Source organism: Pimephales promelas, chromosome 1, assembly GCF_988280905.1.
Source record: "Pimephales promelas chromosome 1, fPimPro1.hap1.1, whole genome shotgun sequence".
NCBI lineage: Eukaryota > Metazoa > Chordata > Actinopteri > Cypriniformes > Leuciscidae > Pimephales > Pimephales promelas.
The window spans coordinates 2,157,006-2,181,850 of record NC_142769.1 but is presented as its reverse complement, the minus strand read 5'-3'; the positions used below and the strand labels follow the sequence as shown (position 1 = coordinate 2,181,850).

Below are 24,845 nucleotides of genomic sequence, written 5' to 3'. Positions count from 1 at the left end.
GATAGATAGATAGATAGATAGATAGATAGATAGATAGATAGATAGATAGATAGATAGATAGATAGTAGATAGATAGATAGATAGATAGATAGATAGATAGATAGATAGATAGATAGATAGATAGATAGATAGATAGACAGACACATAGACAGGCAGACACACAGACCGACAGACAGACAGACACAGACAGACACATAGACAGACACATAGACAGACAGATAGATAGATGGATAGATAGATAGATAGACAGACAGACATACAGACAGATAGATAGATGGATAGATAGATAGATAGACAGACAGACATACAGATAGCACTGCTAACATGATTTAGCACATTGTTAGAATATCGCTAGCATCATGATTTAACATGTTGCTAGATTTAACACATCAATAGCTAGTTGTTTACATGATTTAGCATGTTAGCATGATTTAACATGTTGCTAAAATTATTTTTAGCGTGCGGTTCTGTTTATGAACCGCTAGAGCGCCGAAAGTTACGTACGGCAGCTTCAAGAGTAGAGGTTTTGACTTCAGATTCTATGATGTGTGAAAGTTCAGTCCAGACTTGAGTGATAATGAGTGCTACTGATCACTGACCAAGTCTGAGAGCGAGAGAACACACTCTCTTTATGCAGTGTGCTGTTGATTTTAGCCTATTTGTTTGTAGTATTTAATTAATTTCCTTGAAAATATTTTCCCTCCCGCCCAGCCAATCAGAGCTCTTCTCGGCCACATGCGACCGTGACATCCACTGATATAATGCATGTTTGTAGAACCACGCCACTGCTTCTTTGTGTGGGAACAACAGCAACATAGTGTCACATGAAGAAGACACATTGTGCAGCCAGATGTAGATGTACACACATGTAGAAGTGTGTTCCTGTCATGGACTCGAACAGCTGAGCCGTGGGACGCATTGTTTAGCAAAACAATCTACAGATCTCTACGGTTCTGGGCTCAATTTTAATGTCAGAAAGGTTCAATCTAAGGAGACTTAGATGTCTTAGGGTTAGTTCACCCAAAAGTGAAACTTATGTCATTAATGACTCTCCCTCATGTCAGAACCGGAACACAATGCTGAATAAAGTCGGATTTTTTGTTATTTTTGGAGCAAAATGTATTTTCGATGCTTCAAAACATTGTAATAACCCACTGATGTCACATGACTACTTTGATGACGTCTTTATTTCCTTTCTGGACAGTATACCGTACACACACATTTCCAATGGAGGGACAGAAAACGCTCGATATCTTAACCCCTTAAGTGTCACCCCCCCTTTTTTTAATATACATGAAAATGCACATTTCAAACTTAAATGGTTGTAATTCAAGAATGCTTTGGAATATAGACGTAAAATTGGTCTCGTTTTAAAGAAGACATTTGGCAGATTTTTGTAGAAGTGAAATAAATTAAGAATGTGAAACAAAAAAAAAGTTATAGAAGTTTGAGTTTATGAAAATGTAAAATATAAAATATATATTTTCAAAACCTGGCGACTCTAAAACTGCTAAAAAAAAAAATCAAAGCCAAAAATCTGAATAAGTTGTGTTTCAAATTTTACGTTGATATCTCAAATAATGAGCTTTCAGTGAGATTTTATTTGGGCGCAGTACCGAACGCTTCCACTGGGGCACAACCAGACTCCATTACTGCCCATATAAGGGCGCCTTCATTTCCATATGAAATAATAATAATTATAATTATAAAATAATTGAATGAAGGCTTTCTTTTGGGTTTCTACCCTTCTTTAATGATTTTTCATGTTCATCACAATTTCAAAATGAAGGTCTAAACACGCCTTAGAGTATGAAAATATTCTTGCAAATTGATAAATTACGGCTCCTCTGTAATATATTTTGAAAATCACCAAATATTAAAACTAGAGATTCTAAGCTTTCAAATGACATATAGTTTGTCAAGATTAGTTTAGGTTTAGTATTGGATAATGCTGTTTTAAAAATGTAATGGATTTGGGCCCCCCGGTAGGCCTGTCACACTAAAGGGGTTAAACTGTTCTGATGATGAACGGGCTTGGGACGAGTCATTAATGACATAATGTTAATTTTTGGCTGAACTAACTCTTTAAAATCCCTCTCTGGTGAAAATCAAGTTTTTAATGTTGTTTATAATGTCGATGTGGTGTTTTTAATATGCTTTACCCTTAATCACCCCTCGGGGTCCAGCTAACACTGGACGTTTCCTTCATTTCCTTCAAGTGTTCCCTTCATCTCAAGGGGCATGAGACTCTGTGGCTTTTCCTAAATAATATATATTAACACACACAAAACATCTGGGCTTGAGTTGGTTGAAAATGAATGGGAAAATGAAAAAAATTAGGGTTTTTTTTTCACTTTGTTTGTCAAAAAAATAAAAATAAATCCAGTATAATTCTGAAAATTTCTACATGTAGATCAAGGTCTGGTCCTAGAGCATAAACACAGAGTAACTCTCTATTTCTCTCTCCCTCACACACACACACACACACACACACACACACTTTTTAGAGTTGAGTGACACAAAAATACTATAGCAGAGAGAGTCAAAAGGTATCATTTCATATATGTTTTTTTTTTTGAAAATATAAAATGATAAAAGACAAATATATATACAGTATACATATATATATATATATATATATATATATATACACACATCATGAATTTGCATATCTTTCTCCTTTGACATGCAATGACTATAAAATATAATAAATAAAATACGGAATAAAATACGGTATAGGAGGAAAGTCTTTTTTGATGAAGTTCCCAAATGTGAGCTGCATATGATTTAACATTTTTTGGGACTACAAAAAGTAATCAAAAGTTACAGCATTTGGAACGAAAGTATCCTTTTTATTTAGTCCTCAAACATTAAACTATAACGAGGAGATTCAGAAGATAGGTATCGTTTCATAGAACACATTTTAAAGCTTTAGAAAATATACATTTCATTTCATTTGGACATTCTCATGCTGAGAAACACCTGAGAAAAGACTATATATATATATATATATATTTTTTTTTTTTTTTTTTGTATATGTAGCAGGAAATTTCACTAGGGCTGAGTATTTCTAATGCTATATCTTGGACACCTAAGAAAATGACATGATTCCCACAAGTACGATTAATTCCTGTAGCCTACTTATTATTTTCAGTATGTTTTAATCTGCCTTGATAAAATATGCTTTATTTTTTAGCAAAGACTGGTGAAAATGAAGCAGCAGGAGTTAAAGTGTACAAGATTGCTTTCCAAGACTGTAATAAAATGTGATTAACCTTTTTCCTACTACCAACCAGCCTACAACACAGGAGAAATGCCCTATCCAAAATGACAGAAGTTGTGGATTTCTTTTTCTAAATGTTCAATAAAATAAAATAAGATAATATAAGTAAGTGCCACAAATAAACCCTTGTTTCACATCACTAATGACTCAAAAAATACAATCACAGAAATAACGCTTCAGTTCAGCTTTTGTTCAGTCTCTTTCGTTTCTGCAGCAATAATCAAGACAAAACAGAAACAAATAAACAACAGTTCAAATATTCAGAACTAGTTCACTCAACAACAGTCCATAATAAGTTTTACTTTCACATCAGATAGTTTTCCTCATGTCAATCAACATACCTGAGAGAGATTCACGACGCAAATATTTAAATATTACCTCGCTGCTGCAAAACTGGGCTGACGTTGGACTGTCCAGGGTAATCACATATAACCTGTTTAAAGTTAGCAAGTCTCTTCCTTTTTCAAACACGGGAAAATTTATGTTTTTAGAAAAAAATACAAAGAGGAAAAATATTATTTCCACGAATGTAGACGAGACAGTCCCTTGCTGAATACTCAAAATGGGGGTTAGAAAACTAACAAACGATTTCAAAGAGTTTGCAATGCCGCTTGCGTCCACAGAGCGGCGCTAATGTGTCAAACATGGCGAGCGAGGATTTTTCTGAAAACAACAGCAAAAACCTATCGTTCTGAATCGGCTTTATTCTACATAAACAACAAAAATGATGTCCGTGTTTTTATTCCGGATGTCAACTGTGGAGAAACAACAATGAAGAAAACTCACCAGTTCCCACAGATTAGAAAGCAATTTGTGGTGGTGGACGAACGAGTAACACTGGAGTTTGGTTTATTAAATAAGAAGTTATAATAAATATTAAAAAGAGTGATTTCAGAGAGGTTTGACAACAACGTTATGTTAACCGCGAAGTTTTCGTATGCTACAGACCAAACAGAACGCTCTAAAAATGCTAGGCTGTTTTAACACAAACTTTGGGTCAAATATGGACAAACCCAAACGTTGGGTTAAAAAAATGTAATATGATATATGTTGTTTATGTTCTGACGTATAATTCAGATATATAAGCTAAATTATTTATGCTATCTGTAATACTGTTTATACTTGCAAATGTATATTGTATTTTGTTTTCTGTTCATTGTAGACCACATGATGAGTAAACCTGTAATATTTCATTCATGCAGGAATAATCTGAATAAAACCATTCTGCTGGGACACTCTCTTGCTCCAGTTTCCCTAACCGGAAACTCCCACCACTTATTAGTTATATCAGTTTCGCTTACGAAAGGTTCTCTCATATTGCGTGAGTTAGCTTACGCTACGGGAAAGATTCATCTTTTCGAGATATTGAAGCCAAAAATTATCCTTAATTTGTGTATCCATTGTCAACGCAGTGCAGCAGCCAGCAGCAATATTATGAAGCTCCAGACTCGGAGTCGGAGCATCTACAGTCGCCTACCCAGAGTCCCGCGTTTTTTTCGAGACAGCGCACCCTTATCCAAATGCAATTGAAAACAATACGGTCTCGTTTTATTTAGTTAGCCTATCCAAAAAAAATAATAAAAAAAATATTTGCGTTCCCTGCTAAATGCATGCCAAAAAAAAAAAAAAACTCATTGTGTTACTGATGGAAGGAATACAATTACACATTGAACTATCTTCTGAAAAATAGTATGTGATATTATATTGCTACAATGTTTTGTTTTTTTTAAATTAAAATTCCAATTTTTCTTTCGGTTCAACCAATAATGGTCGTCTTATTAACATTACGATGCTATAGCATTGCAAAACCTGTTTTTTGATATTTTGAATGCGAAGCAAAACAAATAAGAATAGACAAAACACCAATAATAAACAATTCTGTACTTTATTTAACGATCACCTAAACATCATCTTGCTGTAAAGAAAAAAGGAAGAAAGAATTGCGTTCGTGACTTTACTTTTCGTCTTCAAATGCATTAAAAAAAACTCCTCATTTATAGGCTATAAGTCGCTTTGGATAATCATAAAATGATATGTTGTATAATGGGTCGCCCGAGCTCCTGTATAATAATACAATAAGGGAACAATATATAAAGTTTGCCATTTGAAATTTTCTTCTAAAATGATCATTTTTATCAAGCTTGTATATTTAAGTTCAGTGATTTCACTTAAATGGCAATGAAGATTACCTATTAATTGTCATTTAAGTGAAATTACTGAACTTAAATATACAAGCTCGATAAAAATTGTCATTTTAGAAGAAAATTTCAAATGGCATTTAGAGGCTTTTGCATCTGAACTCTTCATTTATCCTATAAGACACAAGTGAGATCACATTTTTTTTCTTATAAAATTGTTTCATGTTGTTTCATTTGTCCATTTACCATTCATGCAAAGCTGGGTAGGTCTCTATTCACTTCTATAATCGTTATTAGCGTGTTTCCCAACCCTGTTCCTGGCGGCACACCAACACTGCGCGTATTCTTTGTCTCCCTAATCAAACACACCTGATTCAACTCATCAGCTCATAGATGGATTAATGAGCTGATGAGTTGAATCAGGTGTGTTTGATTAGGGAGACAGTGTTGGTGTGCCGCCAGGAACAGCGTGTGCTAGCGTATCAACAACCGGTATGAGAACCGAAATCATAACCTAAAAACGGTCGAACTATAACTTTACACTCACAGTAAGGTTAGAAGTAAAAAAAAAAAAAAAGATGTGCTTGTTAATCTTTGCGGGGTTTAGCTGACTGAGGACATCCACACCCATATTAAAAAAAAACAGCATGGTTCATATACAGCAACCATATATCTTCCAACACAGTCTCATGAAGATGCGTATCTATACCACGAGTGTCATTTCTCGTGGCATTTATACGCCAAAAGTGTTTTTTTCGTGTATATGGTACGCACTAAAAAACCCTGGGTTAGGTTTAGGGGGGAGGGGGTGGGGAGTTCGTGCGTATTATACGCAAAAAAGTGCGTATCATATGTACGCGAAAATCGCGTGCCAAATACACGCAAAAACTGTTTTTGGCGTATAAATGCCACGAGAAATGACATTCGTGCCATAGATACGAACTTTCATTACCTTATGCGTTTCATGTAAGACCAATACATGTCCTATACAAAATCAGACCGATTATGGCCCCTTAAATAGCACACATACAACTTACAGGGGATTTTTGTGTCATATATGAATACTGTAGAAGTCTTATATGAGTTGAACATGACAAAAGTATGGAATGGTTTATGGTATTTGTAGAAAACACACAATATTCATATACAAATCATTTAAAGTTCTTCTATTGAATCATATGCTAGTCAAATTAAAGTCATATAAGATTCATACACATTGTGTCATTTTTTTATACTTCTTATAAAAAGTGTCATACAGATTTCATGTTTAGATGACCAACATCACTTATATGAAGTTTGCAAATTTGGAAATTGTACAGTGCAAAATTCTGTTTATTGTAAAGTACAAAAAAAAAGGCAAAATACAAACAGTGGTTTTAACAAACTATTTATTTTATTAACGAACAAGCCCCTTTACAACATTAACCTTTAAAATAAACAAAGAATGCACGATATAGACATTTCTGTCAAATGGTCTGTCAAATCCTGAACATGTCAGTGAATGAAGTGAAGTTGATCCAGTACCTTCGACTCTGAAACAGTACAGCAGTGCTCGAGTCAACATTCAGCAGATGAAGAAACAGTTCTAGGAATAGTCGAATTAAGTCGTTTTTTATGTTTTTTTTCGCACAAAAAGTAGTCTCGTCGCTTGATAAACTTATAAATGAGCCGCTGTAGGCACATGGAATATTTAAACCTTTTCTTTAATGACTTTATGGGCCGTCAAGAGCCAGTCCCTTAGGCAGTCTGTATAGGACTGATCTAGCTCTCAGATTCAATCAAAAATATCTTTATTTGTGTTCCGAAGACGAACGGGGTTGGAACAGCATTGGGGTGAGTAATTAATGACTTAATTTTCATTTTTGGGTGAACTAACCCTTTAAGCGCGTGCACCACAACTATAAAAAGCCATTATCAATGGAGCGCAGATATTATGAGTCACCATGGCAACAGCGCCAGACAAAAAGAGGCGTTGGGTGTAATTAATTACCAAGTAATCTAAATATTGCAATTTAATTAAAGGGATTACTCTTAATTCCGTAAGTACAGAGTCAGTGTTTACAAGTTGAACGCATAGGTTGAACGTGCAAACTAACTTAAACGCCGTTTACAAAACAAGGAAAAACCATAGACATATACACTAGACCTCACCTGGGGGTTCTAAGCATGCGTCAAAACCGCCGCCATCTTGAAACAGGGGTCTTGTCATAGGAAGTAGCTAGGTAACGCTGCTATCTCTGCCTTTACTTCGAATTCATTGATAGTGGCGGACTTTTGTGCAGCGTATGATGTTCACAGATGAAATCTGAACTAGGAAGAATGTTTTTAAAAAAAAAAAAAAAAAAAAAAATTTTTTCTTTCTGGAATCAATGATAAATACATGTCTGACCGTTGGAACAAACCAAAAAAACAAGAAAAATCGCATTCATGATGATTTATGGTGATTTTATTTGCGTTAGACCTGTGTCTACTACATTGACGCTGATGCATTAAAGTGGAGGGGCTCCCCTGTTTCAAGATGGCGGCTCTATTGACGCATTCGTTCTAATGAACTGCCGTATCCAAGGTGAGGTCTAGTGTATATGTCTATGAGGTAAAACAACGATGTCGGACGATTTTGATTCTGTACTTCCGGCTACGTCGCCCGTGACTTTTTGAACGTAATTACGTATAACGTGACGTTACAAACGCGCCTCACAGAATAGAGCAAGGCTAGCATTTGTCCTTAGAAAAGTTACATTTTTGGAATAAGTTTTGAAATAACCGATCGTTTCGCTTGATAAGACCCTTATTCATCGTCTGGTGTCGTTTAAAGACATTTGAAGCTGCATAACTGTCTTTTGAACCTTGAGCCGTTTGGTTCCCATTGAAGTCCATTATATGGAGAAAAATCCTGGAATGTTTTCATCAAAAACCTTAATTTCTTTTCGACTGAAGAAAGAAAGACGTGGACATCTTGGATGACATGGGGGTGAGTAAATTATCAGTAAAAGTTTTTTCAAAAGTGAACTAATCCTTTAAGGGTTAATCTGGATCACTGCGTAATGTGCGTATGTCAAATATTCCTACATGTAAAAGAACTTGGGCTTGTGTTTTAAACCTGTACCACTTTCACATTACAAATGCAAAACAACCAGCTCAACCTGGTGTGCGTTTCCCGTACAACAATGTACAATACCACTGTACGATGCATCATTGAGGAATTCAACTTGCTGGTCAAAAAAAAAAAAAAAAACTGCCATACCCTTGTTTTATACAGTCAGCTACACGCCTTTACCAGCATCTCTCTCTCTTGCTTCCTTTCTCTGTGGGACGTTCAAGTTCTTCAAGTGAATAAGGACACAAAACCTAATATCTTACAGGAAAAATGAAACTCCTTCAAAATGTACATACCTTTATGCTCGTGTTGGCTTGCCTCTCAATAATTGGGTACGTAGTTACTACTTTGTCATTTGTAGCTGCCTTACTATTACTTTTAGCGTTTGGATCTTACACTAAAACAAATCAATAATCAAATTGTTTAGGACAGGCATTTTAATTTGTACTGATACAAAAAAAAAACTGTTCACATGGTAGTCTAATTAGGCAGTCTAATTAACAGCAGTCTTTGTGGTCTAAACTGTGGAAATCATAGGTTTTCATATTTAAAAATACATCATAATATTTCAAATAATTACAAACTATTACACTTTGCATTATTAAGCATGTTTTTTCTTTTTGTGATTTTATGTTGAGTGGCATAGCTTCGAGTAAAATTTTTGTGTAAAATTCAGCATGAATGGAAATTGCAATTGTCTTCATATCCATATGGCTTTTTGAAAGAGAATTAAATGGGGCTAACCTGTCATGTGTGTATATCCCAAACAAGGATAGTAAAACCTGAAATAACCTACATTGTGAGGTCCCGACGAGGGAAATGGATTCATAAATATACTAAAGTTATTTTTTTAATGTAAAAATTCAGAAGATTTTGCATCATAGGTAGGTTTAGGGTTAGTTTAAGGGGGTAGAATATAAAGTTTGTACAGTGTAAAATCATTACGACTATGGAAATTGAGCGGAAAAGCAAAACTGTGTGTGTGTGTGTGTGTGTGTGTAACCATTTTCACACACATCATGCATGTAGTACAGCAAATATGAAGCGCATTATGTGCCGAAACCTCACACAAACTCACACCCAATGATTCACAAACAAACTCAGTGTGGTTTGTAAATACAAAACATCACTCACAAACTAATACATATTGTTCTGCAAATAAAAAACGTACCTATAAAACAAATACAGTATGTTTTACATATTACATAGAAACGTATTTCTTCAATGACAAAAATATCCTGCAAGTACAAACTAAAATCTTTCGAGTTTTTTCAACGTGAAAAACTCGAACTAGAAAGAGATGCTGATCTTGCATGTGTTTTACTTGACAGGTGAGGAACACCGTGTTCTGTATGGAAATTTCATGTCAGTAAACCATGAAAAACAATTAGTATTATTGTTAGAATGTCTTTGTTGTCTATGCATATGACAGACTGATCTCATGAAGTAGCGTGTGTATGCCACGCCAATTCGTATTTCCATTTTTGGCGTGCTATCAAGATGCATAATCGCCTTTCAGCGTGTTTATGAACGCCGTTAACTTCACTTTTGAAAAAACTTTTGCTGATAATTTACTCACCCTCATGTCATCCAAGATATCCATGTCTTTCTTTCCTCAGTCGAAAAGAAATTTAGGTTTTTGATGAAAACATTCCAGGATTTTTCTCCATATAATGGACTTCAATGGGAACCAGACGGCTCAAGGTCCAAAAGACAGTTAATAACAGTTTCAGATGCAGCTTCAAATGTCTTTAAACGACACCAGACGATGAATAAGGGTCTTATCAAGCGAAACGATCGGTTATTTCAAAACTTATTCCAAAAATGTAACTTTTCTAAGGACAAATGCTAGCCTTGCTATATTCTCTGAGGCGCGTTTGTAACGTCACGTAATACGTAATTACGTTCAAAAGATCACGGGCGACGTAGCCGGAAGTACAGAATCAAAATTGTCCGACATCGTTGTTTTTCCTTTTAATTCCTTTTTTTGTAAACGGTGTTTGAGCTAGTTTGCACGTTCAACCTATGCGTTCAACTTGTAAACACTGACTCTGTACTTTCGCTACGTCGCCCGTGACCTTTTGAACGTAATTACGTATTACGTGACGTTGCAAACGCGCCTCACAGAATAGAGCAAGGCTAGCATTTGTCCTTAGAAAAGTTACATTTTTGGAATAAGTTTTGAAATAACCGATCGTTTCGCTTGATAAGACCCTTATTCATCGTCTGGTGTCGTTTAAAGACATTTGAAGCTGCATCTGAAACTGTCTTTTGGACCTTGAACCGTTTGGTTCCCATTGAAGTCCATTATATGGAGAAAAATCCTGGAATGTTTTCATCAAAAACCTAAATTTCTTTTCGACTGAGGAAAGAAAGACATGGACATCTTGGATGACATGGGGGTGAGGAAATTATCAGCAAAAGTTTTTTCAAAAGTGAACTAATCCTTTAATGTTATATAAATATATGACTTACCTCAACCCCGTCCCTAAACTTAACCGTCACTGGGGTTAATGGCATTTATGACTGGAGATTTGACGGCGTGTACAGACACGCGGAATGACGCGGACGTTAATGGCGTAGACATACACGCAAACACGCGGATAGCTCAAAATGCGTAGAGATAACACGCCACCTGACTCGAAAGTGGCGTGTATGTTTACGCAAAAGTCATGATGTCATGTTGCAGACAATGTGAAAAATCGTAAGGTCATATTCACCGCGACGCGAATACTGAACTGTTGGCTGTATCTTAGAAAACGACGTTTATCTGAAAAGTGTTTCAACCGTCCCGGCTCTCAGTTTTTCAGTTTAATTAACTCAAAATTAACTCCAGCTGGTCTGCTGGGCATTTAGGAACAGATTTAACCTTTATAAACTTTTCTCTACAATATGTGTTTGCTACAGTAAACCTCATCAAACTACTGTGACCGGTTCATGTATATCGTCGATGTATTAAATCTGATAATTCAATTAAGAAAATATATGATCTGCTTCACTTTATAATTCATGATCTGTTATGGTGTTTCCTCACAGACTTATTTATTTTGGCTACACCTCCAACTCAACCCTCCAACCCCCCAACCTCCAAATCTCAACCAGGTGAGTGTTTTTCAACTGTGTGTGATAAGTACACTCATAAAAACTATATTGAGAATGTAACAACTCGTTTGATATCAAAGAACAAAATGAAACAAAAAAATAAGGGGGGAAATCACATCCAAATATAATTACCAAACAGCAGCTCAAAATGAATTCATTAATATATATATGTATATATATAATATAACATCATAAAACAATAATACAATCACCCAAAACCCGATCCAATGAGTCCTTCAATATTAGTTCAGTCCATACAATGTAAAGTAACACAAAATCATAAAATGATAATATGGATAATGTGTGTGCAATAGAAGAAATAATGAACCTGTAATCCAGCGATGACCAATTCAATTGTTAGTGCAGCTAAAAGTTAGATCACTTGCGATCACAGTCCCATTACAGCAAAAAAACTCACTCAGCCAAAACTTGTAACGTAGATTCACTGTGTGTGTTCTGGACACTTGACCTTTTCTCGTAAACTCAAATAAACTTATAGTTGGTAAAATGTATGTGTTTTATATTAGAAAATACTCCTTCTTTACTGTCTGAAACACAGTGATTAGAAATTTTCAGCGTCCGGAACACTGCGAGTCCTCACGGTAATCTGGACACTGCGTCTCCCGGCAGTTTTTTCAAGATTTTCCCAAAATGATTAGTCCAACATGTGTCAATCAAACTTTGGAGCGTGTGGAAGGCATGTCCAGAGACCAAGCGGCAACATTCTAATCTGAAAAATGAAGCCTACCCGGAAGTGCGAAATTTTTTTACAAAAACTGCTTCTACAGGGCCATAACGTACAAGGTAATGGAGCCTTTTATACATTGTCGTGTTTCTTCAGAAATAAACAATGGACAAATGGAGTCTTTAAACACCTCAGATGTAAAGTTATTCTCTGTCAAAGTGACACCAAAATGAATGGGAGTCAATGGAATTCTAACCGCAGGTGAAGGCCAATGGCGGCCCCCGGGGAGACTTCAGTTTCCGGATGGTGGATTACCCCCTTGGGAAACACTCTGGAACTCCTTCTAAATAAAATAAAAAACCCAAAAAAGGGTTTTAACTTTTCTACATAATAGATCTCAACATTATATGGCTCCTAGACCATTTTTACTCGGTAATTGACTTTATTAAGTTATGACAGAACTTTAGCAGGTCCTTGCCACTTGGGAGCCAGCTCTATAACATTAGACGTCGTCTTTTTGTCTAAGTACCTAACATTAGTCGTTCGCGGTATAAACACAGTTTGATGTCGCGATTTTCAATGCCCAGAACTTGAGCCAACCAACCCTGTGACGTCAACTGCACAATGGCGGCGAAAGATACAAAGTTTTTTCTTTTTTTCTTCTAAATGTTTACATTTGTAATGTTTCTTATATAATTATTGATTATATTGGAAATCCATCTTGTAAATCATGTCAACTTGACTCACTTCATTTCCCCTTTAAGATGTATGGTTATGTAAATCCACTTTAGAAACGTAACTTTACGGTTACTGGAGCTCCCCTGTTAGCTAGCTATACATAATAAAACATGTGTTTACAGCAAAATCACAACTATACTATACTATCTAACTCCTTTAGACCTTCAACAGTTAAAACGTTTACTCTAAAGTAGTTTAACACATCCCATTTAAACACAATGGAACCGTGTTTACTCACATTTGAAAACCCCCGCGTCGCTGATCTCCGCGATGTTGCTATTGACGTATCCTCTCGCGTGGCATCCTGGGATAGATGAGTATCATGAGTACCCATGGAAAAGAACTCAAAAATCTGGGCGGAAGCAGTAAGCCATTCGGGAACTTCTCGCCTAATCTTTTATGAATGCTGATATTTCAAACGTTCTTCTTTCACGTACTGTTTTCGCCTACTACATAGTAGGAAGTAGGCATATACGAATCCGACGAGCGTTCTGTGTAGGCTGCCATCTTGTGGCGATGCCATTACTGAGCTGTTACACCGGCATAGACATGCACCGGAATGTAAACAAACCTCGGTGATAACGCGAACGCAGACAAGTAAATGGTGACCTCTCAGGTCTGGCAGGAAGGGCTTGAGTGTTCGAAACACCGCCATCTGCTTTCAAAGATGCATAGTCTATGTATTTCTCAGGCCTGACATAAGGCATAACGTTAACGTTCATGTTAACGAGTTTCGTTAACGAGTTACGTTAACGAGTTTCATTCATGAGACCAAAGTCCAGTTTGCGTGCTGTCGCCTCCGTCATGATCATCTATTGTTTACTATATACTTATTATTTATTAAAACCAGGCGATTGTTTGATGAAACATTGATTGAAGATGCAATTAGTGAAAAAAAGACAGCAGGAAGTAGAAAACGGGCGCAGAAAAAGGTGGATATATATATAATTCTTGTGTGCATGCGTAAATATCAGAGCTGAATCGTCTACGATAATTCTTGTTTTTTTATGATATGCGAGGCTGCAAACTGACATTATCGAGTATGTCACTCACTTTGCTAAAAAAAAAAAAAAAACTATCAGAAATGCAATAATATGTCTCTAAAATTTCAGATATAGGGGCAATATCTAATGTATATTATTCTTAGCTCTACATTCCACTCTCCCACTTTACCAGATCGACCAAACCTGCCAACCAGATGGTAGGAAGATTTTAATATAAAAAGTTTTTTATTCTAATCGCATTAAATTAGCCGGTTAAATAGCAGGGTTTCAGTCACGTGATTATGAGTGAAGAGCGCAATGGACGAGATGGCGGAAAGTCTGTACTGTACTATTTTACACGCTATTACAAGAGAAAGAAATAAACAAAAAATCAAACATACGTTGGACGTGATCCTTACGTTATGAAGAGGAGCGATTTTTCAACTGAATTGAAAGGCTGTAGATATCAGCAACTATACCTCGTCTTACAGACATATTTTGACTTTACAAAGTTCGGAAATGTTACGCGTTACACAAACAGTCACTTAAGTTGTATTAACTCACCTTTGACGATGTGATCACTAACGTTACACACACGAGCATTATCCCGTTCGGCTCCTCCTGACCGCAGACATAGGTTTGCAAACTGTTTTTCCAGAGTTTTTTGATCAGTTTCTTGCATTTTCCCCCCTTATGAACAACAACTTTTGCTACGTGATAAAAACTCCTCGTGGTTTGATCGATTCAAGTAACCATGAATGACTCAAAACGCAGGCATTTTGAGTTTGTTATAGTGCTTTCTAAATACAGCAAATCACTTCCTGCCCTCCATTTGTATTTCGCGCCATGGCAACGCAGTGATGTCATATGAAAACAACACAGCTCTTTGCACACACCAATGGACTCTCTCAGTCTGCCTACAGTGTTTTCTGGAGTCTTTTTTGCATGTCATTTCGTTTATGAATTTGTTGTTTTGTTTTTGGAATTGTGTTTTATTTTGTACATGCTCGTCCACCGTAGCAATACCTTATTTCTGAATTAGGGGAATGTATTGTGAGTGACAGTATTTCAGCATTATAACCATAGGGCATTTATGTTTCAGAAATAAAGAGGAAAGATCCTGCTTTAAGTAAGTACTGCCACTCTTAATGCACCCTCTTAAACACTCAAATCAGACATTTACACTTACAAAAGCACAATCAGAAGCATACATTTATGCACATGGCCTACACTATAGTTGCAAGTGATTTAAAAAAAAGTCCTCATTTCATACTACGTATTTTATCTTTGCTTTTTTCCTGTTATTGGACACTTTTGCTTGATTACTCTCTAATGACCAGTAAGGCATTACAGTAATCAAGCCTCGGGGGTCATGAATGCATGAATGCAAGAATGAACTTTTCTGTATTTGACACTGAGAGTACAGAGATATTTTTTAAATATATATTTTTTACTTTTTCATTTTTTGAACTTCCATTTTATTTTATTTGATGGGATTCAATTTTAGTAATCAAAAAGCATGTCTAATTAATTTAAATCATGAAACTTGTAGAATTTAGCAATAATTTATTAAATACATTTAAAAAAAAAAATTAGGCCACTATGAAATATGTATCTTTTCTCTTTTAATTTTCTTGGCCATTTTAATGGTTTGTTTTAGTAATAACCAATGATTTAAAATGTAATGATTTAAGCTAAAGTTTCTTCAAAGGTTAAACAATATTTTTATTTTGACGGACCTTTTTGTGTACATACAAAAAGTTCACCTCATGAAAAATTGGGGCAAAAACAAAAGTGTTGTTTTTATAATATTGTTTAGTATATATGCATGCCTCACTGAGAAATGTAGTTAACTAGTAGCGTCACTAAGTTGTATCCATGCTACTGCCCAACACTGGTTATTTGGACCATTAGAGGTTTACCACACCCAACAGTTATTACGGTATGTTAGTTGTAATGTGTTAGTAGCTCCATCACACATGTTCTTCTACCTGGCAAATGCATGCATTATTGCAAGCACTAATGATATATACTGTGCAGTAAGCCTGCACATGCATCCACATGCTTTCATCCACTATGTCTTTATTGCATCCAATAAAGACATACAAACAAAACAAAAGTTATATTACAGAACACAAAAATTCACTGCTGTTTCTCCTATTTCTTAGACCACAAAAAGAGCACCAGTTGCAATCACCACATGGGTGAGTGAGTACAAAACTTCCTTCAACAGTTTTGCTGTTTATTGTGACTAGTGTATACTGGACCAGTTCTAGGTTGGAACAGTGAGAGACAAAAAAAGGCAAGGCAAACACAATGACGTCAAAACAAAGAATGATAAAACAGTAATCAATATGAAGAATTTGATACCGCAACAGATTGAATTCACTTCAAGGTCTACAATACTTTTCAGTTTATGTAATAAAGTTCAGTTTTTGTGTATTAAAGTTCAGTTTCTTTTTTGTAAAGCTCAGTTCATTTTGATCGTGAGTAATGTAAAAAAATAAAAATAAAATAACTAAAAATGTCGGATCCAATCTAGTTCAGGGAAAACCGTTTCTTTTTTGTAAAGCTCAGTTCATTTTGATCGTGAGTAATGTAAAAAAAATAAAAATAAAATAAATAAAAATGTCGGATCCAATCTAGTTCAGGGAAAACCGTTTCTTTTTTGTAAAGCTCAGTTCATTTTGATCGTGAGTAATGTAAAAACATAAAAATAAAATAAATAAAAATGTCGGATCCAATCTAGTTCAGGGAAAACCGTTTCTTTTTTGTAAAGCTCAGTTCATTTTGATCGTGAGTAATGTAAAAAAAAAAAAATAGCCTAAATAAAAATGTCGGATCCAATCTAGTTCAGGGAAAACCGTTTCTTTTTTGTAAAGCTCAGTTCATTTTGATCATGAGTAATGTAAAAAAAATAAAAATAAAATAAATAAAAATGTCAGATCCAATCTAGTTCAGGGAAAACCGTTTCTTTTTTGTAAAGCTCAGTTCATTTTGATCGTGAGTAATGTAAAAAAAAAAAAAATAAATAAATAAAAATGTCGGATCCAATCTAGTTCAGGGAAAACCGTTTCTTTTTTGTAAAGCTCAGTTCATTTTGATCATGAGTAATGTAAAAAAAAAAAAAATAGCCTAAATAAAAATGTCGGATCCAATCTAGTTCAGGGAAAACCGTTTCTTTTTTTGTAAAGCTCAGTTCATTTTGATCGTGAGTAATGTAAAAAAAATAAAAATAAAATAAATAAAAATGTCGGATCCAATCTAGTTCAGGGAAAACCGTTTCTTTTTTGTAAAGCTCAGTTCATTTTGATCGTGAGTAATGTAAAAACATAAAAATAAAATAAATAAAAATGTCGGATCCAATCTAGTTCAGGGAAAACCGTTTCTTTTTTGTAAAGCTCAGTTCATTTTGATCGTGAGTAATGTAAAAAAAAAAAAATAGCCTAAATAAAAATGTCGGATCCAATCTAGTTCAGGGAAAACCGTTTCTTTTTTGTAAAGCTCAGTTCATTTTGATCATGAGTAATGTAAAAAAAATAAAAATAAAATAAATAAAAATGTCAGATCCAATCTAGTTCAGGGAAAACCGTTTCTTTTTTGTAAAGCTCAGTTCATTTTGATCGTGAGTAATGTAAAAAAAATAAAAATAAATAAATAAAAATGTCGGATCCAATCTAGTTCAGGGAAAACCGTTTCTTTTTTGTAAAGCTCAGTTCATTTTGATCATGAGTAATGTAAAAAAATAAAAATAAAATAAATAAAAATGTCGGATCCAATCTAGTTCAGGGAAAACCGTTTCTTTTTTGTAAAGCTCAGTTCATTTTGATCGTGAGTAATGTAAAAACATAAAAAAAAAAAAAATAAATAAAAATGTCGGATCCAATCTAGTTCAGGGAAAACCGGGAAAAGTCTTAAGTCTAAGTTCATCTTAGTTCTCTTTTCATGCACGTCTTCTCCACACTTACACACACACACACACACATACTGTATCATGGAAGAATCTTTGTCAGTTTTAACTGTAACATGAAACCTGACCAAAATAATGTAATTCACCCAAACCTGTTCAGTTTAGGATGCAGACCAGATAAGTATTATCAAGGCCTCATGGGGCGAAAGAAACTTGTGTATAAGTACTGTACCAACAGGGCAGTTAACAGGATTCAGTTGGCATTCTCCGCAACAGGCAGAAAATAGTTTTCATTTCAATGCATACAGTCTTCTCGGGGAGTGAGCTCTAGATTGGAGTAGTGAGGCCGAGGGCGATAAAGTTGTCCCCTCTGCTTAGGACAGCCATCGGAGAGCCGTCTAAGGTCTGAGAACCAAATTCGGGCCCATAGGGGGATCTGATGAGCCAGTTTGCAAAGATGACGTGACCTCAGACCCCCTGATGGTTGATATAAGAGACCATCGATGTGTCAGACCATCCGTGCACACAAGTAAATGGTGACCTCTCAGGTCTGGCATGAAGGGCTTGAGTGTTCGAAACACCGCCATCATTTCCAGCCGATTTATGCCAACTTTGTTAACAAAGTAGATGGTCCTGCCAAAGACCTTTTGCAGAGCGACCATTCATGTCCGTCCCCCAACCTCTGAGGGAAGCATCCATCAATAGTGTTCAATAGGCGTCGACAAGAAGCCCCCAGCACTTGGCCTTGGGCGAGGAACCAAGGTTTGTTCCACATGACTAAGGCACACAGGCATCGCGTTTGTAACCCGATACTGGTACACTTCGCCTCCGAAAGCGAACCTCAGGAACTTGTGATCCTGTGATGAGGACGGATGGATACATGGAAGTAAGCTTCATTCAAGTCTATTGTGACTAGGGTTGGATATCGAGAATCGAGTATCGATTGGAACCGGAACTAACTTTCCGTTTTTCCCGGAATCGTTCAAAAGTAAAAATTTCGATTCCTAGTTTCGATATTTACAGTCCGCCGAGCGGAAGAAGAAACCGCTGAACAGCACCAACGAAGAAGCGTCTACCGGAAGTGTTGGCATAACCACGCGAGTCGAACATGAGTAGCTTACGTCGGCGGTCCAAAGTGTGGCTTCACTTTTCTAAAAATTAACGAAATCTCGGCAAAATGCAAAATTTGTGACAAAAGGAGTATTTTTTACAGAAGGAGTATTTCCTTCAGAAAGGCCGTTGGTTAGCAAGGTTAGCTAAACTTTTTTGACCCTGCCTCTTAAAAGAATCGGAATCGAGAATCGTTAGGAACCGGAATCGAAACAAGGAATCAGAATCGGAATCAGAATCGTTCAAATTCAAACGATACCCAACCCTAATTGTGACAAACCAGTCCTTGGACTGAATCTGTGACATGATCTGTTTGAGTGTATGCATCTTGAACTTGAGTTTCTGAGTTGGTGCAGATCTAGAATAGGACGCAACCCATCCTTTTTGGAACAATGAAATAACGTCTGTAAAACCCTGGGATGAGGAACCCTTTCTATAGCCCCCTTTCATAGAAAAGTCTGTACTTCCGGCTCCATAACCAGAGCCTGCTTGGGTTCCACAGTGGGGAGGACCCCTAGAAATCTGGGCAGATGAGAACCAGACTGAATTATGTAACCCTTTTCTATTGTATGCAGGACCCAATGAGATATATTTGACAGTAGCTTCCACGCTGCCAGAAAATCTACTAAAGGGACTCACTGATGTTCTACAACCCTTCTTGGAGGATCGTTGAGAAGTGCTGACACCTCGGTGCCCTGAAGCGGCGAACCAGTAGGGAACACCCGAACTGACAGCTTTATGACCCTCTTCGGAGCATAATTTGAGGACACTGACATCCCCAAATATATATATATATATATATATATATCTTTCTTTGAAATATTGTGCTTTCAATGATGACAGACAACAATAAATAGACAGGGACAGTATACAGAGAGCGCTTGCTAAAGGCAAAGAAGCAAGGCAAAGATTTCCTGGTCGATGACGTCACCCGCCTGACATCTCGTCTTTCCATTCATTGGACTGATTGGACTTAGGAGCATTTTTACATTTTTTCAGTTGAATGCAGAGGTTGATATGTAACCAGGGAAATGGTTTTGGTGTTAATGCCCTGCTGAGTTTTAACAATAATATAGTCAATCAAGAGCTTTAGATGTTAACACCGTGTCCTAACTACACGCGACGCGATAAAATTCCAGCGACTGCAAGTGTGTCTGTCCACACTAGACGCGACGCGACTGTGAGATGCCACTGTTGGCCCGCACTCGCATTGGAAATGGGTATGGACAATCAAATCAAGAAATAACATTAAAAACATTAACAAAATATACTCATTGACTAATTTTGTTATGAAGTACAGTTGTATGTTTGCATAGAATTCATTTTGAACGCTATATTACATGCTTTCAAAATCTGAGGTAAATTATCCTTATCGCTTGTGGCACGTGACCTATTTTTAACTAAAAATAAATAATGTATACTCATAACCAGTGTAATTTCTTCATTCTGTCAGCCGCGACGTCGCAGAAATAGGAACCGTTTCTAAATTAGAAACTTCGCGTGTCGCCGTCGCGTCTGGTTAGGATAAAAACTCTGATTAACATGGAAAAGATACCTTTTATCGCGCGTCGCGGCGTCGCGTCGCGTGTAGTTAGGACACGGTCAAAGTTCAGCCGACTGAATCATCTACTACAGACGTTACAAAATGAGGAATAACAAGATTTTTTTTCTTTTTTTTTTTCTTTTTTACAGGCTTTCCTACAACCAGCCCAGTGCAGTCGGGTATGAACATAAACAGTTCTTCTTTTATACATATATTATTTTATACTACTATGCATTTGGATTTGGATTTCATATGTGAATATCCTCATTTAAAACAGCCCAGATGGCAAAGTTGTTCCCTTGGCACCATGGTTGGCCCCAGTTGTGCAGGAAGGAACTTTTGATCCCATATTGATTGATTCAATCTACAAACAACAAAACATAACCATAGCAACTGCAGTCTTCGCTGTTGGAAAGTGAGTATATGTCCTATCTCTGATCTTCATTGACTTTAAATTTAAATAATATTTAATAAACCAGAATGCCGTTTCAGCAATGCTGATGGTTACATTAAAGGGGTCATAGAATGAGAATTCAAATGTTCCTTGTTCCTTTGACAGTTAAACGTACAGTATGCGATTTTTGACCACCAGGGGTAACTCATTTTAAATAATAACAAAAGACGTACTTTGATGACGTCGGGAAAGAGCGTGGGAGTTGTTGTCGCTGTCAATGACAACCAGCTCAGCTCATGGCATGACATCATCATTTCACAAAATATACGGATATCCGGCATCTCTCTGTAGATTTAACTTGTCGAGAAGCTTTAAATGCAACCCCGATGTTTACCTGTGTCATGCTTCTCCTGTCCCAAACCCTTCTCGGGTCATATTTTTATGTGCGCTTTATGTGCGAGCAGCACCAGGGTGTCTTTTAAGAGTGAGCGCTCGTGAGCGGGCACGTGATTTACACACATAAAAATACGTACTACTTTTTTTTCTTCGTCATTTTCTTTGCTTTATTGGCGATAGTCCAGTGTTCCCCTTTGTGTTTGGCGGTTTCGCCGGGTTCCGCAAGGAAGTTAGAGAAAATAGAGGAGTCAAAGGTTATATGACGCCACAGACGGGCGACGAAACGGAACTAAAGAAACGTCCCGTGTCTTCGAATTAAACTATTTTAAACTATATTATTAAACTATATTAAACTATAATTTCTCCGTATTTGAAAGTTGGTGGAAACTGTCGGGATAATGTAAGTACACATCTAATAGAAATATATAACATAGATACAGTTATTTTTGCTATTTTTAAAGCAGAAAAAATACATATTGTGGCTTTAAGAGTTTGTTATACGTATTATAAAAAAATACCCTGTAAGTTTCAAAACTCAAAACTTTTTTGTTATTCCAAAAACTGCAACAGCCTAAGCATACCTTAACCTATAGAATTGTGCATAAAACAATTCATAAATACTTTTTTTTTAAAGCCACACCGTGGAACTTTTGGCCACTAGTGGCGCTCGACCTGTAACTTTCACGTCTAGCGTCCCTAGAGGCCACAAGTGTTTCTCTCCCTCTCTTTTTTTCAGGTATACACGGTTTCTTAAAGATTTCCTGGAGTCTGCCGAGCAGAATTACTTTGTTGGATTCCGTGTGCACTATTATGTGTTCACTGATCACCCAGAACAGGTTCCTGCAGTGAAACTGAGTGAAGAACATCGTTTGACGGTGTTGACAGTCCCTAGTTCTAACAGATGGCAGGATATCAGTTTGAGCCGGATGGCGAGACTGGAGAAACTGATTGAGAGTCGACTTTTTAATGAAGCCGACTATATTTTCAGCCTTGATGTGGATTCAAAGTTTTATGGTCGCTGGGGGGTGGAGACTTTGAGTCCTCTGGTAGGTGTCATACATGCATGGTTTTATGGTGAGCCTCGTAACAAATTCACATATGAACGCCGACCAGAGTCTCAAGCTTTCATTCCTTCTAATGAGGGTGATTATTATTATGGCGGGGCTGTGATCGGTGGTTTAGTGAAAAACGTATATCGGCTTGTTAAAACCTGCCGGGAGCAGCTGGAAATTGATGCATCTAAATCCATTGAGGCAGTATGGCAGGAGGAGTCTCATTTGAACAAGTACTTCCTTTATAACAAACCCAGTAAACTGCTTTCACCCGAGTATCTGTGGGATGACACAAAATCTAAACCAGACCAGATCAAAATCATTCGCTTCTCTCAAGTTATCAAAAACTATAAAGAAATTCGTCCAAACCCTTAGCAGTTGTCAGCTTAAACACACATAAACACAAAACATGCCAAATATTTTTCCCAACATTTTGCCTCCTGATGGATGATATATAAATATTATCAGACTTGCTTCATTAAAGTTATGTAGGTTAAGAACGTTTTTTTCTTGGTTAATGTTAACGTTAAAAGGAAAATTCCATTCAATCTTTTTGAAAATGTAAAATCATAAGCGATTAATTTCTTACAGCCACAGGTATGGATTTCAATAACAGGATTTTTAAGATCCAAAAACTGTGCTGGCACATTTGTCCAGAGTGTTTACAGTTTCTAATTGCATTAAATGTTAAAGTGCTTCAAAAATCGCTCCGTCAGTCTGTCCATAAACACAGACTTCTACTTTCCAGAACGCTCCCTGCAGGTTATTTTTAGTTTTTTTAATAACATATTCATAAATAATGTTTTCATAAATGCGAATATCAGAAAAACATTCTAAGAACATATTTTTGTTTTCTTGGAATATTGTTCAAAGAATGTTCTCAGTCAAGTACAAATAACATCACAAATACGTTCCAAGAACATTTTCACTCAACGTTACGAGAATGTATTTTAAGTATGAAAACAATATAATACTATAATAATAATTAAACCATTATTTTAGGAACATTTGTTTTGTTTAGCTGGGTTACTAAGCTCAAATGCAGGTTAAAACGCAAACAGCACTTGCATAGGCGAAGGGGAAGGGACTTTGCATCTAAAAAAGAACTGGTGAAAGATATGTGTGCTTTTCTATTTATATTCATATATATATATTTAAAAAAAAAAAAAAAAACTAAAACCTTATCTAACATTGGGAGTGATGTAATTCTTATTCCAAAAATAAATATATTTGTACTTTGCTTGAGATTTTTTTACATTTAATTTAATTTGTTATCTCTGTGGGTTTGGGTTTCGTCATACGTCAGTTTGGTCATATGTCTTCTGTCTTTGATGTATGTGGAAGGAATGTCACTGTGATCTATTAAAGAGTATAAAGTTCACTCAAAAATTTAAATCTGTCATTATTTTCTTCACTCTTTTTGTTGTTCCAAACCAAAGTCCCTGTGAAGCAGTGACCGTGAGAGGAAAGTATCTTAATTTTCTCTTTTTGCTGAGGAAAACGTCCCGGTTATGTATGTGCATGTGTTAAAACCTTTTGCATTTCTATGAATGTCAAAATAAATTAAGCTCAAAAAGCTGAATTTATTTTCATCATGTCTTGTTAAAAAGTTTATATATACTGTACTTGGTTTCATGTGTTTTAGAAATGTGCTTTTTTACACACAATCTGCATTTCTTCTATATACAAGTTGTAGTAAAGTGACCTCTTCTGTTCAAAGTTGGATATTGCATGTAATATTTAGTCCGTATATGATGACATCACAAATGTGAGCCTAGTTGCAGGAGCAGGTATGGCAAACAGTTTTTACTTTTATTCATTTCCAGGATATGAATTATTTATATCAATATCAACAACTCAGATTTCACTTGTTGAAATGATAATTCTTGTTATCGGGAATTACATTTAATGGAATTTTTGTTTGATATCAGGATCAGGAATTACATTTCCACTATTATGCTAATACTTGATATCAACAATTACATTTCCACCAGTAAAAACTACAATTATTGATATCTGTAATATTGTCACGAAATGTCACCATAGGCTGCCATTTAAATTCAGTTGTTTTATTTCAAGAATTGATTTTTTTTTTCTCGTGGAAATTTCAATGTCACAACATAAAAACAGTTCTCACTTTCAGGGAAGTTTTCTACGCCCCATGAGGCCTTGCGTCAAAAGTGGGCGTGTCTTCCGGTTCGAAGTAAACAAAGCGCGACTTGACATGCTTCACACTCGTTCGTTCATTCTTGACGGTCATTCAAGTTATAGCGATCCAAACTAGCTAACGATGTGGGAACACAACCTCAACGAAATTAAAAAGGGTGAAATAACACTACCTTTACCCTCCGCTTTAGTTGATTGGGAGTATTATAATAACATTATTAATAATCAATACTCATCAAGGCATGGTG

The 24,845-nt window shown here is 36.1% G+C and overlaps 1 protein-coding gene across 1 annotated transcript; it reads left to right on the top strand.

Moving 5' to 3' along the window:
• Positions 1-11,522: 11,522 nt before the first annotated feature.
• On the top strand, positions 11,523-24,074 carry LOC120492752 (globoside alpha-1,3-N-acetylgalactosaminyltransferase 1). The gene is made up of 6 exons (XM_089134501.1): positions 11,523-11,620; positions 15,129-15,155; positions 16,195-16,230; positions 20,739-20,768; positions 20,867-21,004; positions 22,116-24,074. The coding sequence occupies exons 1-6, from the start codon at positions 11,538-11,540 to the stop codon at positions 22,804-22,806; spliced, it is 1,005 nt and encodes a 334-aa protein (XP_088990627.1). The 5' UTR covers positions 11,523-11,537; the 3' UTR covers positions 22,807-24,074.
• Positions 24,075-24,845: the final 771 nt, after the last annotated feature.

Bases quoted from the DNA above. Each gene is read 5' to 3' on its own strand.
- LOC120492752 (XM_089134501.1), top strand. From the start codon at position 11,538: ATGGTGTTTCCTCACAGACTTATTTATTTTGGCTACACCTCCAACTCA. The intron at 20,769-20,866 runs GTATGAACATAA...CATTTAAAACAG, and splicing joins AACCAGCCCAGTGCAGTCGG to CCCAGATGGCAAAGTTGTTC. The intron at 21,005-22,115 runs GTGAGTATATGT...TCTTTTTTTCAG, and splicing joins GCAGTCTTCGCTGTTGGAAA to GTATACACGGTTTCTTAAAG.